We start from the raw sequence: 16,354 nt of genomic DNA, 5'->3' as shown, positions 1-16,354 counted from the left end.
CATCACTTATTTAGATCAGTGATTCAGCTTATGTGTTATAGCGAACCAAATACGTCAAAAATTGAAAAGGGGGCACAAAAAATAAATTATGACACATTGACTGGGATGGGTATTTCTCTTGCACAGAATAAGTATGCTGGTAATTTTACGCAAGCAAAATTATAACTTAACTTTATAGGTATTAATATAACTAAATAAAAATTTGCATTTTTTTTAAGAGCTGAAAAAAGAAATCAAAATAATTCTGATTATTTACTTGAAGGAAGTGTTTGATCAGTCCCATTTAAAAAACTTAATAGCTCAAATATTATTGCTTTAAAACTCTCTGTTTGGACCCATATTTTACAAATCTAACAAATTAACTATTTAGATAAAAGTTCCCTCCCCCCCCCCCCCCCCCCCGAAAAAAAAACTCAAGATGGCCACTGAAGCCTAAACTGGGAGGGCAAAAAAACTTTTAATAATTTATTAATATTGTACCGAAATTGTAACTTTTTAAGCAATTCTCAACTTTTCTCGTTATTTCCATAAACACCAACTCAGGAAAATTCAAATATTGAGTTTTTGTTTTGAATCAAAGAAAGTAGTAAAAAAAATAATAAAAACTTACCTAGAGGAGTTAATTTCCCTGTAATACACAGAATAAGCGATGATTGGTCCATTTCTCTGAACAGGCTGTTCCCAGGATAGAGTGATAAATCGAGTTTTGACTATAACAGCAGTGAGGTTCAATGGAGCAGATGGTCCTTCCTTGTGAAACTGAAGAAATCCTGGTTTGTGTGGAAAGTTAGGTAAAGTTACAGGAAGAGAAAAAGCAGCTGATTCGGAAGAATCTTTTAATTTGTTAATATATCATTTGAGAAAGTTTCAGAGGTAACAAGAAATGAAATTTGTAATAGCAGCAAGGAAAGAAAGCAGCCAATCATAAAGTGAAACAGTAAAGTTCATAATGATTTAAGAAACAGAAATTGTAAAAAGAGGAAAAAAGAAAAATTATAATTAGAATTTGTCAACAAAAACAAACAAATTATAGAAATCATAATGCAAAATTAAACACAAAATAAAATAATAACTTAAATCCTTTGTATAAGGCTTTTTAATTTAGCATGCTATTCTGGTTACACTTTTTTAATCAGTCATAAATATAAAAAAAATGAAAGAATGAAAATTATTGATTTTTAAACCAGCAAAATTTACAATAAGTCATGCAAAAAGACATGTATCATCATCAACTATTTTCAATCAACTGATAAAGGTCTTTTTCATAAGATACATATATCGTTAATGTATATAATTCAGTTTTTTCATAAAACAGTCCTAAAATTTCGTTGATTACAGGGCAGAATAAGCAGGGATGAGATTTTTCCGCTTTTTAGCGGATTTCCGCTTTTTCCACTTTTATCACTTGAATTTCAGCTTTTTTGTCAAAAATTCAGATTTTTCTAAAAATTTCATTTTTTTATAAGTATTCCGCTTTTTCAGAAAATTTACCGATTTTTCAAGAGAAACAGAAAATTCAAACTGCATAGCTACCAAACCTTTCTCATTTTTACTTATTTTAGCTGTTTTCTCTCTGTTTTCTCTCTGTTTACTCACAGCAAATAAGATTTTCGGAATTTTTTACCCGCCCTCCAGATAGATCCGATTTTGGTAGTTCAGACGACGCTGCTTCTGACAAGCCTTTCAGAGTACCCAGGCCTGGAATCTGCTAATATCTCGATCTCATTCACACAATTTTAATATCAAACATAGCTTATCATATTTGCGTGTTGCGATTCTGATTCACGTGATTTGAGTATTGTATGTTGCGATTCTTATTTACGAGATTTAAAAATCCGATATTGTGATTCGTATTTACGCCTTTTTAAAAACCTATGTAGCGATTCATATTCACGCAAGTTTAAAATTCAATGTCTTGATTTGCTCATGCGGTTTATAATATCAAACATTGATTTTCGTATTTATTCGTTATTTTAAAATAAGGCATTGGGACTCGCATTCACGCACTCTAAAAATTCATAATTCTTATTTATGCAATCTAAAAATTCCGCATCATGATTCGTATTTACGCGATCTAAAAATTATGAATCGTGATTTGTATTTACGCGTTTTAAAAATTCTATATCCCAGTTTGTATTTTCTCATTTTCAAAATCGTATATCTAGTTTCATATTCATGTGATTTCAAAATCCATAATTGTTATTCATATTCACGCAATTTTAAGATCAACTATCGGGATTCTTGTAAGAAGAAAAATTTTTTAAATTAGTTACTATAAAGATGACTGGGCAATTCCACGGTAACTTACGTTACATTCACATAAACTTTAATGCACTGAAAACTTAAAAGCAAGCAAATAATACTAATAAACATATTAAAATTAAGTGATTTCTTAAAATTACAATCAAAACCAAAAGGAATCTAATTAAAATAATTAATATTTTGTAATTTAAACAGTGTAAAAACCTAAAATTAGTGTGGTAACTTACGTTACCGAAAAAGGAATGGCATAAATTTGCAATATGCTTGAAGGCAAAATTCTGTTCTTATACAAATGTTGCGTGATTAAGATTATATGTATTATTTTTCTGATATGTTTAAATATTTCTTAAGCCTAGATTTAAGATTTTATTTTAAAAATTAAATTAAATATAATTTTTTAAATGGGTAACTTACGTTACAGTAACTTACGTTACGAAATTCACTTTGTATCCAACTTTTATCCCAATAATGTACAAATGCAAATTAAGATATTTAAACAGTATAGTGCAAGGGAGAAAAAGTGTACATGAAGCAAATTCAGAAACCTTTGTATCACACATAACTGCAAACTTATAAGGTCCTCTGTTATTAACTAGTACAGGGGGCTCAATTCTTTTCACCATGTTTTCCTTCTGGTAGAATATTTCATCTCTTTTTTCTGGCCATTTACAATAGATTCCCGCAGCAGCCATTACATTGACTTTAAATTCTTGCTCTTCAACAGACATGTCCTCGTATCTCACCATATATCAACCCCCAGCTTTTATCTTGGATTCATCATTTTCTCTTTTAACATCTTTCACTAAAAAAACTCTTCTGGTATACCTTCTTGTACTCTTAAATGGTGGATTTGCTTAATGTTTTTAATCTGTGATGCTTTTGAGAATAGACAAGACACTCCACTCATCTGCTCTAGAGACTCGCACTCATCTATTTTTTCTAAACATAAAATAAATTTCTAAAGAATTTCGAAAGATGGAACATTATGAATATTGCTGAAGGTTTCCTTAGTCAATCCGAACTTTTCATGATACTTACAAAGACAAAAATTTCTTGGAAGTTTGCTACTAAGCAAGACATGCTTTGGACGGAGCTCAAAGAATTTAGTTTTTTCAATTTTGCATTCTAAATTTTCTTCCATAAACATTTGGTGCATTTCTCGAGCTGAAAGAAGATGAATGTCGTGTTTTGTACTTTCTTTTTGATACCTTTAGCATCTCTAATTATAACTATATCCTTAACTCCTGGTGCTTGTCGAGAGATTTCTCGAATTTTAAAAACATATGAATGCCAACACCCAAATTAATAACTTAATGCAAAGATTTTCCTTAAAATTAATATCTTAGGGCAGTGGATAATTCATTTAAACTTTGGTATTGTAACTGCATACAGCTTATTTAGTTTATATGCCAATTCTCAAGAGGACTCATTTCACACTGGTAACTTACATTACATGCATGTCAGTAACTTACGTTACACATATTGAATAGTGCACAAAACAATAAATAAGTAATGTTTGAAAAGAAAACTATTGCTGCTTATTTAGTGTTAGCCTCTAAGAAAGAAAAAATATTATTCTTACTTTTGTATCACTTGATCTTTTTTACACATAAAAACTTTTTCTAGTTTTCGGTAACTTACGTTACATGCAATAATGTTTATTTGAAATTTATATAATTAAGTGAATTTAATAACAAAAACTTATTTTTACACTGCACAATATTTCTATTAAGTGTAATAAACAATATTTATTCTTCGGAACATTTTGAAATGAAAATAATGTTAACTTACTGATTTTCAAAATCTGACCATGTTCTTCACCCAAATCAGAACAAGCAAATGCCAATGTTCAATGGGTTGCCAATACTAAAAAACTTAATTCACAAAAAAAATTATGATAAATTATCAAACTTCAAACCTTTCTAATTCAAAAAACATCCAAAATAATAACATTATTCTTATTTGAATTTTCCAATGCTTTTCCCCCTTTTCATGGAATTGCCCGACTGTTTTTCTAACTACGATTATTAGTATATGTAAGTGTTACAACATCAGGAAACTGGAAGGGAATATATTCAAAACTTACATTCTGTGCTTGCAAAGAAGAAAAAATAGGATTTGTCACAAGATGTTTGAAGATGGACTAACGACTAAATATAGCAAACATAAAAGATATAGCAAACAAAAGCAATCACTTAAAAAGTGATTTAATTTAAATTTTTTTTTTTGGAAAAAGAGTTAACTCATCATCAAAATTTTATTTATAATTGCTGTTATTTATGCTATAAAATGCAAAATTCTTATCAAATAAATGACAATTATCTAAACAGTTGCTGATTGTCATGTAATTTTTCAAACTAAAATAGCAATTTTTGTATGTTAAGGAGTTACTATATATTTCTACTTCACTGTTATTGATATGTTTCAAAGGGCTCTAGTTAGATTAGACTATAATATGAACATAATGATTCAGTCCATTGTTAAAGTTTTTTTTTCCAATATAATTTAAAAAGTAATATTACTGATATATTTGCTATAAATTATATAACAGTATTTATTAAAAGAAATGAAATATTAATGTATATTCTCAGTAGTTTTAATTTGCTGAACCAGGTAGTTTTTCAAGTAATAATTTTCTCTTATGTGTACTGAGGGAAAATATAATTTCCAGCTTTTTTTTTTTCAATTGGTAATTTTTATTTTCACTAAATGTTAAGTATCAATGTAATCATTTATATAATAATAGATTAGTACCAATTGTATGTCAACACATTATTTATCACCTTAAACTGTCTGAAATTTATTATTAAAGGGTTGCGCTTGCGTAAAATTTACTATTGTGGAAATTCAGCTTTTTTGCCTTTTGGCTAATCTCATCCCTGCAGTGCTAAATAAATATACAACTAGTTATTCCACTTATAGTAATAAAAATCTCACTCGATAGGCAACTCCAGTATTAAAAAAATAACAATAACTATATAAAGTTTCATTTGTTTAAATAAGCTAACTTTGCATTTGTAAGTATTAGATGTACAAGAAGCAATGCATGGAAAAGTAGAAAAAAAATTATACATTTTAAACTGACAATAAAATCAGACAGTACATCAGACAATAAAAAAAAATTTATAAATAAAAAAATCCATAAACAAAACTGTAAATATAAGCTTTTTTAAGCGAGAACAAATTTAAGATAATTATGTTAAAATTTTTGTGAAATTATGAAAATTTTGTTTATTTATTCTTCAATGACTAGCTTAAAATTTTCTTAATTAGCAATTAGTTAATTAGTGAGCAATTTTTTAAACCAATTTATTAAACATAGTATGCAAAATTGTGATAGTGGTAAAATGTGTTCATGGCTAATATTTTAAAGGGGAATCTCTTTCATAATTTTCCCTGGCACAGCTGAAATTCTTTTAAATATTATTTGCATTTTCTGACCTTATCTGCATCACTAAAACTGGTAACATTCCAAGAGAGCAAATAATTTTTTTATTCAAAACTACAGAAAACTTTTTTCCAAAAAGCTTGACAATTATAGGGTTAACAAAAATTCAAACTGCTTTCACATTATAATTCTTTTCAGTTTAACCCTATTTTTCCCTCCTACCAAACTAATTGATAAACTACCAAACTAATTCATAAAAAAAAAATTCAAAAACATTTTATTAATTTGAAATGAAAATTATCATACATACATGTAAATGAAATTATATATAAAAACCAATCACAAAATATGAGCTGATATTAAAATTCCATGATTTAAAAAAAATGCAGGAGACATGCTAACTGCTGAATGCAAGCAAATCAAAACTAGTGCAAACAGTGTGCAGTCTTTAATAGTTTACCAACCTTTAAATAGTGAGTATGTAATACAGATACATGTATATCAAGTCTAATGCTGTAACAAGAATCATTAGCTTGTAAATAACCACTTAATATGTAGAAAACAATGAATTAACACATTTTATTTCTGATATGTGCAAGAATTTCATGCCTGGAGAATGGAACAATTTAGAAGTTTAATAAAAGCATTTCATTTTAAACAATCAACATTCATAAACATATTCAGCTTTGTAGGTAATTCATAAAGAGAACATTAATTGAAACAAATATTTAATATAATTTACCATTGCTGAGGACTTTTAACTGGGCAGATGACTGGATATTTCCAGCAGAGTTTGTAGCAAAACACTGATAGATTCCACTATCAGATTTAACAGCTCCCAGAATTCTCAGGTTATAGCCATTTACAATCTGAAAATATTCACTCGGAACAATGAGATCTCCGTCTTTGAACCAACGCACAATTGGTAAGGGTCGTCCATAAACACTGCATTTGAATGTCACATCTTCCTTTTCATAAACAGCTTGATTTTGAGGCTTGGTCAAAAAATATGGGGGAACTAGATAATGTAATGAAATTTATATTTTAATTAGACTTCATTATTAAATTTAACATCAACTAAATACTATTGAACACTCACAAACAAAGTAACTAAATGATTTAATTATAATAAATTTAATTAAAATAAATTTTGTACAACAGCGCCTCATTTCTCAAAAAAGGAAATCTCAAAACAATAAGTCTTTTTTTCATAAAAAAATGGAAACATATTTTTAACAGCTTTACAAATTAGAAACCTAAAACTTTAATGGAGTTAAAACCGATGTGAAGAAAAGAAATAGTAGAATTAGATAAATTCAGTTAATTTAGATAATAATTTCTATATTAACTTATTAATATAGAAATTACTGGCTTAATTAGTTTAAAAAGAATTTTATTTTAATGCCTTTCTTCTTCTAAATTGTTTGCCTAAAGCCTTTTGCAATTATCGAATAACCTATTTGAAGGAAACTACTCTACATTATTAATACAATAGAAAAAGTATAAAATTGATGCTGGCCAAATTGCAAAATTGATACAGCCAAAAAGAAGTTTTAAGATGAAAATGCATTTAATAGTAATTTGCTTAAACACTATCATTTAAAGCTCAATTTAGGAATAAATTTTATAAAGAAAAGTAATAAAATTTATAAAACCCCAAAAATTTCAAAAAATTCATAAAAACTTAAAATGTTTTACAAACCAATAACAGTTATTGTGGAGCTAGCGTCTATGGAATCTTCAGCATTTTCAGCACGGCACATGTAAGTTCCTGCATCTTCTTCAGCAACGTTTTCAAGATTCAAACTACCAGAGCCTACAATTCTAAAGCGACTTCCTAAAAACCTATAATTATGAATTCAGAGTAATGAAAAAATTGGAAAAAGCCAAGAAAATTATTGAAATTCTATTATTTAAATAAATGATTTACACGCAAGCATAAAATATGAAAAAATTATCACAGAAATAATAAATATTCCTCTGTTTTCTGATTAAGAAAAATTATAGTAACTTTATATTTTTATAACAATTATTTGTAAACTTAAACGTTTCCTTTTTTTCCCTACAAAAATTTAGTTTAAAAATAAATTTATTTTAAGAAAACAATCAATAATAGCATAAGGTGTAATTGCTACAGTACAGGGTTAATTGTCGCTAAAAGCAAAATTGATGTTCAATTCCCTTTATTGAAAAAAGAATCAATGAGCTATACTATGCTTTGATACCATTTATTTTCGTAGAATCCCTGACAAAAATTATATAAAAAAAGTACATTAGAAAATGCAAATTAATTTTTAGGAGAGAAAAATAAAAAACGCTATTGAAATCTAACAAATCACAACTAAGTATGACGTAACTGAAAATTTAAAAATATGTTTAACAGGAAGCAAATGAAAGAAACAAAGGAGAGTTGAAAGGTGATTATAAGAAGATTTTCAAGTTCCATCAGGTAAACAATTGGTATTGAGGTTTTTAATCTTCCCTTTTCACTAATTATTAAACAGATTTGGATAACCTGTTTTAGTTTTCTTCTTTTTAATTATTTGCATTTAATTCCTAAAGAGTAAACCTTTAAGCTTAGCTTTATACAAGGATTCAAAAAATATACATTAACAGCAGTGCACCCTGTATTTACACTCACTCATGCCATCCCTTAAGTAATTGTTACCTCATGAATGTAGAATAAAGAGTATATAAGAATAAATTTAAGATGCATAAATTTAGAAAAAATGTATTAATACTACTAAGAAAACCTGAACAAATATAGTATAATATAATAATTTAATAGGAATAAAAAAGTAATTACTCCATTTAAAAAAAAATATTTATCTAATGATTTACATAGGATATGCATAAACTCAATATTTGCAAATAGCAATATTTAAATTATCTTTGCATCAATGAATGTCTAAGAAATGGTGGAACAAATACTAACTTCAACTGAATGTTTTTCACCATAAAAGCAATTAACATTAATTTTATTAATTTCCTTTCTTTCATCTTCTCTTACAAAAACCTAAATATTTTAATAAAATGAAGTAACATTCATGCCAAGAAAATTCGTTCAAGTTAATTGCGCAAAAAAAAAAAATTTATCACTCAATTTCAAAAACAACAGAATAAGTCAGACAACATTGAGGAGTTATAAATTTATAACTAATAATATGTTAATAAATAGAAATTCTTTAAGTTAAAATTTCATACCCATATGAAATGTACTTACGAAAAATCGATAGCAGAATTTCCTTTTAACCAGGTTATTATAGGATTTGGATTGCCATTAGCTGCACAATCTAGAGTTAAGTTGGACCCTTTAGCTATCACAACAGTAGATGGAGGAGTAGCAATAAAATTAGGAGATGACAACAATTCATCTGAAAAAAGTATAATTATTTTTAAAATCTGAGACTTCTTAATTTGTCATAGTAATTTTATCCCTGTTAGATTTTTGCTATTTTCTATAGCAAAAATATAAATTCTTATATTTATTATATTATATGTTTATTTCTGATTATAAGACAAGCAAAAACTGGGATTATTTCATCCTGATATATTTTTTTTAATATAAAACTTATAAGAAATCTGAGAAATATAATCTTGTAAAAATTGCTCTTTGGTAAGAAACAATGGTTTTTCAAAATTTCAAAAATGAATGTTTTCTTAAATTAATAAAATAGACAGTTATGTTCTATAGCAAATTATATCTACAAAACTAATATCATCAAAAAGTTAAACAAGCTTAATATTATTACACTGAACGAGTTAATCCCGGGGGCAGAATTTTTTTGGGCTTTCTGCAACATACCTGTCTAATACTAACATCTTTCTGCAAGATACTTTTAAAAATAACAAGTATACACGTTTTTAATTTTAAGTAACAAAAACATCAACTTCAAAAAAAAATTTCTTCTGATCAAATAAAATAGTTTTTTTAATTGAATATGCAATATTTTTTTATCCTAATATTATTCTCACATTTTGTTGAGGGTAAAACAAAGCAATTATTTCCATTTTTGTATTATGTAAGTCATCATTACATTAAAAAAAATAATTTTAAAAAATCATGAAATCCGTAGTAATATCTACCGAAAAAAAGATTAATGGCGAAATCATGTGACGGATCTTAGAAAATGAAAGAAAATAAGGAGTAATCAGGCTTTCAATTTTTTTCTCCCTATTATAAAGAACACTCTTATATGTAATACCATGTAAAATAAGCATTAAACACATTTATTTATACAATCCTAAATAAATAGATGGTGAAAACAAAAAATTTAAAATTAATTTATGAATCTATTGGTATAAGCAAAAAAACATTTTTGCAAGTAAATAAAAACTATTAAATTAAAGCATTTTAAACAAAAACCAAGTTAATCTTAAGTTTTTTAAAAATTTTATGCAAATAATAACCTGTTTTTGGATTAACTGAAAGAGTTCCATGGTCACTTTCTCTTGCTTTTTCTACATTTTCTGCAACACAGTGGTAAGTGCCTCTATCTACTGGTTGCACATCATCAATCTCCAGAGCTCCACTCGGTAAAATTGTCATCCGAGTTGCATCTAAATGTAGAGGTTGCTGATTTTTGAACCAGGTTATAGAAGCAGGTGGTACAGCTTGTATTGAGCAAGGAAAATAAACAGTTTGTTCTTGGGAAACAGAAAGATCCGTAATCACTTTTGCAAATGGTGGTAAAGCTAACAAAAAAAGCATAGATAAAATAAGTACGTAATTAAATTGAAACAAAAAAACTTTGTACAGTACACAAAATAAAGAGTGGGACACCTAAATAACTTATAATCAAACTTATGATCAAACTGACTAAAGTTTTCTTAATTATTTAGCAATTTATATTTTATTTTGATGTGGCTATTCTAATTGTAACTTTATCTTAATTTATTTATTTTTCTTATATGTGGGAGTCTCTTTATTAAGTCTTAGTCTGTGTACTTTTAAGTCATTATTAAGACTTACTCCATGTACTTTTGAATTGCGATTGTTTGTCATTAATTTTTCTTTACATTTACATTTCAATTTTTCCAATTGCTTTTTTTTATTTGTTTTTACATTATGGGGCCTCGGGGGCACTGTCAGTTTTTGGTTTCACCACTGGCAACAGAAAGGTTTCTGTGTGTTAGCACGCAGTGTGTCCCCTGATGAAGTGTTGTCCTGCTAACATACATATCTTAACATTTTTGTCGTTTTCTGCTGATTGTATTTCTGACTCTCCAAATGACTAGTTAGTTGTTATTTGAAATCAATCATTTTTAAAATAACATGAAAGACATAAATCAATAATTTTTAAACTACTAAAAACGATTTGTCACTGCAGTTACTTAGAACAATATACAGGGATGAGATTAGCCAAAAGGCAAAAAAGCTGAATTTCCACGATAGTAAATTTTATGCAAGCGCAACCCTTTAATAATAAATTCCACACAGTTTAATGTGATAAATAATGTGTTGACATACAATTGTGTACTAATCTATTATTATATAAATGATTACATTGATACTTAACATTTAGTGAAAATAAAAATTACCAATTGAAAAAATAAAGCTGGAAATTATATTTTTCCACAGTTCACATAAGAGAATTATTACTTGAAAAACTACCTGGATTAGCAAATTAAAACTACTGAGAATATACATTAATATTTCATTTCTTTTAATAAATACTGTTATGTGATTTATAGCAAATATATCAGTAATATTACTTTTTAAATTATATTGGGAAAAAAAACCTTAACAATAGACTGAATCATTATGTTCATATTATAGTCTAATCTAACTAGAGCCCTCTGAAACATATCAATAACAGTGAAGTAGAAATATATAGTAACTCCTTAACCCCAGAAGCAGAAAGTGCCTAAAACTGTGACGTACGTCGCAGAACAAATGAAGTCCTGCAGAACAATTTGCATCTTGAATAAGTGACAGAGTTTTTAAAAGACTGAATGATTTCGATGGAGATGAAGAAGTTGTTGGAACAACAGACCAGCGAATGCTTGTGTTTGCAAATGGTGCAGCATCTGGACACTTGTCCCTTCGAAAGATTTTTAAAACAGGCCATATTTTGATCCATATCATAGGCATTTTAGTAATAATTCATTATCATCGTCATTAACAAAATTTTGTACTTCAAAAGTGATTGAAAAAGTAACAAATCAAGAATGTTTGCCATGGCTTAAAAAATAATGTAGTGTATCTATGTATGATTCTGTATTTTAATAAGTGAAAATATAGTATTTTAACGTAAAATTGACTTTTTCGCTATGAAATGCTTGCAGAACATTTATATAAATTAATAAGTCCTGTTGCAGAACATTTGAAAATATTCTGCTTATGGGTCCTTAACATACAAAAATTGCTATTTTAGTTTGAAAAATTACATGACAATCAGCAACTGTTTAGATAATTGTTTTTTATTTTATAAGAATTTTGCATTTTATAGCATAAATAACAGCAATTATAAATAAAATTTTGATGATGAGTAAACTCTTTTTCCAAAAAAAAAAATTAAATTAAATCCCTTTTTAAGTGATTGCTTTTGTTTGCTATATCTTTATGTTTGCTATATTTAGTCCTTAGTCCATCTTCAATCATCTTGTGACAAATCCTATTTTTTCTTCTTTGCAAGCACAGAATGTAAGTTTTGAATATATTCCCTTCCAGTTTCTCTGATGTTGTAACACTTACATATACTAATAATCGTCGTCAGAAAAACAGTCACCTTTATAGTAACTAATTAAAAAAAAATTTTACTTCTTACAAGAATCGCGATAGTTGATCTTAAAATTGCGTGCATATGAATAACAATTATGGATTTTGAAATCACATGAATATGAAACTAGATATACGATTTTGAAAATGAGAAAATACAAACTGGGATATAGAATTTTTAAAAAGCGTAAATACAAATCAAGATTCACAATTTTTAGATCGCATAAATACGAATCATGATGCGTAATTTTTAGAATGTGTGAATGCGAATGCCAATGCCTTATTTTAAAATCACGTATAAATATGAAAATCAATGTTTGATATTATAAACCGCATGAGCAAATCAAGACATTGAATTTTAAACTTGCGTGAATACGAATCGCTGCATAGGTTTTTAAAAAGGCGTAAATATGAATCGATTTTTAAATCTCGTAAATAAGAATCGCGCCGTACAATATTCAAATCGCGTGAATAAGAATCACAACACGCAAATATGAAAAGCTATGTTTGATATTAAAATCGTGTGAATAAGAATCGAGATATTAGCAGATTCCAGGCTTGGGACCTCTAAAAGGCTTGTCAGAAGCAGCGTCGTTTGAACTACGAAAATCGGATCTATCTGAAGGGCGGGTAAAAAATTCGGAAAATCTTATCTGCTGCGTGTAAAAGGGGAGAAAATAGCTAAAATAAGTAGAGGAGAAGGTGTAAAAATGGGCACAGGTGTAAATATGGGCACCCCTCCCTAGTAGCTATGGGAGGTACTGAAGACTGGCGGCAAGGACTGTATATGGCGCCAGTTGCTAATATAAGATTGTACAGAGCAGTTGAAACCATTTTTTCAAGTAGTGTGGATGCAGCGTGAGTTATTGTGCAAATTGGTGTTTATTCTGGACTGCAAACTTTTGAGAGGTATGTGAAATCGTTTTCTTTTCATGTACTTATGTTCAGTTAAAAATAATTTGACAGTGATATCCGGAAATCGGAGATCTTAAGCTATTTTTTGAAGCACACCTTTAGTCACGCACGCTTTTAGGTTACTTATGATAGTGGCCATCCTTCTTAGGTGGGGTTGGTGCAAATATGGGCCCCCATTTAAAGGGTGCCCATAATTACACCAACTTTTTTTAGTGGAGTTTAGCACATCAGGCTCTAGTTATGCCAATTGATAAGGCAGCTGAAATACCTCAATGTTCCCCGGGAACTTCAAGTGCAATTTCTCCATTCGACATATCTCCTGTTCCCAACATTAAGAAGATAACCACTACTCGTGGACGCAAAGCAGCAAGGTCCAGCCTCATCACCGGATTATCATACAAGGATCAGTTGACCAAGACGCTTGACAAGTGCTCTCAAGAAGACGTCCTTGAGTTTTCCCGGGGTAAGAGACCGGCCAGAGGGCAGGGTGGGAAGACGAAAGGCCTTCAAAAAAAGAAAATTCGGCCCACGCAACGATACGATTCATCATCGGACTCATCAGACTCGATAACCCTCCTCTTATCTACAGCGATGATGATACGAATCTAATAAATGTCAACGGTGGGGATAAACCAGACTCAAGCGATGCAACTTGCAGTTTTTGTGATGGAAAGTTCTCTGAAGACACTCGAGGAGAGGTGTTGGTAAGATGCGTTATGTGCCAAATGTGAACACTGTGCCGGGGGTGAAAGAGCCAGTTATGTTCGCGATTTCTGTAAATAATTTTTTTTCCTGCAATAAATAAATTCTCTACCATTTTTTATTGTTTTATCCTGTTTTTAAACTATTTTTGGTGGCTTTTTTGAAGAGGGCCCATATTTACACCCCATTTTTTCTGGTGCTTTTTTAAAAGATTTTTGAAAATCGTCGTTTTTGAAATGAAATAATTGATGTTAATCATTGTTTTGCCTTCTCGCATTTAGGAAACTTGTTATAGTTGTTAATGAAAGATAAAAATCTAGAAATTTTCAAATTAAAAATAACTTTATCCAAAAAACAAAAGAGGGTGCCCATATTTACACCTTTTCCTCTAAAAATGAGAAAGGATTGGTAGCTATGTAGTTTGAATTTTCTGTTTCTCTTTGAAAATCGGTGAATTTTCTGAAAAAGCGGAATACTTATTTTAAAAAAAGTGAAATTTTTAGAAAATCTGAATTTTTGATTTAAAAAAAAAGCTGAAATTCAAGAGATAAAAGTGAAAAAAGCGGAAATCCGCTAAAAAGCGGAAAAATCTCATCCCTGAATATATAAACGTGTGTCCCCTGAGTTCATCCCCATAAAAATTTGAAGATCTAAAGCTGGTAATTGAGTTTCTACATCATAAAATTACTGAATTCTCAAAAAGTTTGAAACAATTAATTCAGAATTAATTAATTACTGAATTAATTCAGAGGGAAAGGCCATATACCTGAATCTTGTACATAATTAATGGGCATTCTCTACTATCGAATTCTGATTTTGCTAGCATTAATTTTTACAATAAAATAGTTTATGCTGGCATTAATTATTAAAGTAAAAGGAAATTAAATCTTTTGATTCTTCAAATTCATTACTTTAAAATCCGCATTTGTATTTGTAGGGAATGAAATATTCCAAAAAAACAGGAAAATCACATAATTAAGAAAAATCTAAGATATCGCAACTAAAACCTAAAAATCAAGACAAAGAAGAATAAAATATTTTCAATTAAGAAAACTGTGAACCCTGCATAATACTTTCAAAAAATAATAATTACATTAACCATTTTCCAAAAGTATACAGTTTTTAAAAGAAAATTTTGGTAAATTGAATGAATAATGTTTTCTTACATGCTATTTGAAGTTTAGCTTCTTTACTAATAATAGTTCCAACTCCTTCTTTAAATGCTGAGCATTGATAAAGTCCTTCATCTGGCCTCTCAGTTCTACTATGTACAACTTTTTTGAAAATTAAAGATCCATTTGACATAACAAATCTAAATATATAAAAAAAAAATTATTCAGTTTTGAAATATTCAAATTAGTGCATTAGATTCAACTTCAAAAATTAGAAGAAGAAAAATTTAATTTTGTCTATGCGTTTTAAAAACAAACAAAAAATTATGCAGAAAATAAAATTTAAATGAACTATTTATTGTTTTATGATATAACACAAAATAACAATTCAAAAACACACAAATATTTAATTCCCTCTCTTTTTCTGATTTACCTTTTTTTGGATAAAATGTGACAACTTGATATGCCTTCAACTGTTTTAAAAATAATTTTATTAGAAAATGCAAAAGTTGATTTTAAAAAAATATTACTGATAAAATAAAGTTTGTGTTTGAAAGAGAAAAGTTGCATTTAAAAGTATATTACTAATTTAAAAATTTATGCTGAATAGTTTGATAGCTATTTTGAAGAAAGTTCAGTAATCTGTTACTAGTTAAATTTCTAATTGTAATTGTTATATTTGAAATTATAACATAATTAAATACAAAAATTAAAATTAAATACAAAAATTAAAATTAAATACAAAAATTAAAATTATATACAAATATTAAAAAATAATTAAATACAAAACTTATCTAAACAATGTATTTACATATCCTTAATTGACTATTAATATTGGTAGATAATTGGTAGCATTATATTTAAAACACAGGCATATGATTGCAAAAAAAAAAAAAAAAAAAAAAAAAAAACATACAAAAAATACAAATATAAAAAAAGGAAAAGGCATTTATAAAAAATTAAACAATTTAAGAAAGATATTTATGCAGCAAATGTATTAAATAACAATAATTTTTTTTGCTTATATTTTTCATGGGGTAAAAAATACTATACTAATAATGTATTGTAAATTTTCTAACTTTTAACAGAAGGTAGTGGTATTAGTAGGTCAAAAAACATAGCAATTTATTTTGAAATAATAAAATGCAAATAATCTTATACTATTTTAAACAAATAATATTACATAACTAAATAAAATTAAAACTATTGATATCAACATGAAAGACTTGGGTAGCAAAATTGCCTAAAAGAGCC

At 28.0% G+C, this 16,354-nt stretch overlaps 1 protein-coding gene across 2 annotated transcripts in view; it reads right to left on the bottom strand.

Annotated features, from left to right (window-relative positions):
• The window catches only part of LOC107442193 (neogenin), a 61,765-nt gene that overhangs the window by 32,355 nt on the left and 13,056 nt on the right, over positions 1 to 16,354 (bottom strand). For both annotated transcript variants that reach the window (XM_087165813.1, XM_087165814.1), the window contains exons 3-8: positions 15,155 to 15,300; positions 10,061 to 10,345; positions 8,874 to 9,024; positions 7,353 to 7,495; positions 6,393 to 6,668; positions 611 to 833 (exon numbers count right to left, since the gene is read on the bottom strand). In XM_087165813.1, coding sequence (XP_087021939.1) covers positions 611 to 833; positions 6,393 to 6,668; positions 7,353 to 7,495; positions 8,874 to 9,024; positions 10,061 to 10,345; positions 15,155 to 15,300 — 1,224 coding nt within the window. The remainder of the gene's footprint in view (positions 1 to 610; positions 834 to 6,392; positions 6,669 to 7,352; positions 7,496 to 8,873; positions 9,025 to 10,060; positions 10,346 to 15,154; positions 15,301 to 16,354) is intronic.

This window comes from Parasteatoda tepidariorum, chromosome 6 (genome assembly GCF_982258835.1).
Source record: "Parasteatoda tepidariorum strain Cologne lab strain chromosome 6, Ptep-v5.0, whole genome shotgun sequence".
NCBI lineage: Eukaryota > Metazoa > Arthropoda > Arachnida > Araneae > Theridiidae > Parasteatoda > Parasteatoda tepidariorum.
This window is presented reverse-complemented; position numbering and strand designations above follow the sequence as displayed.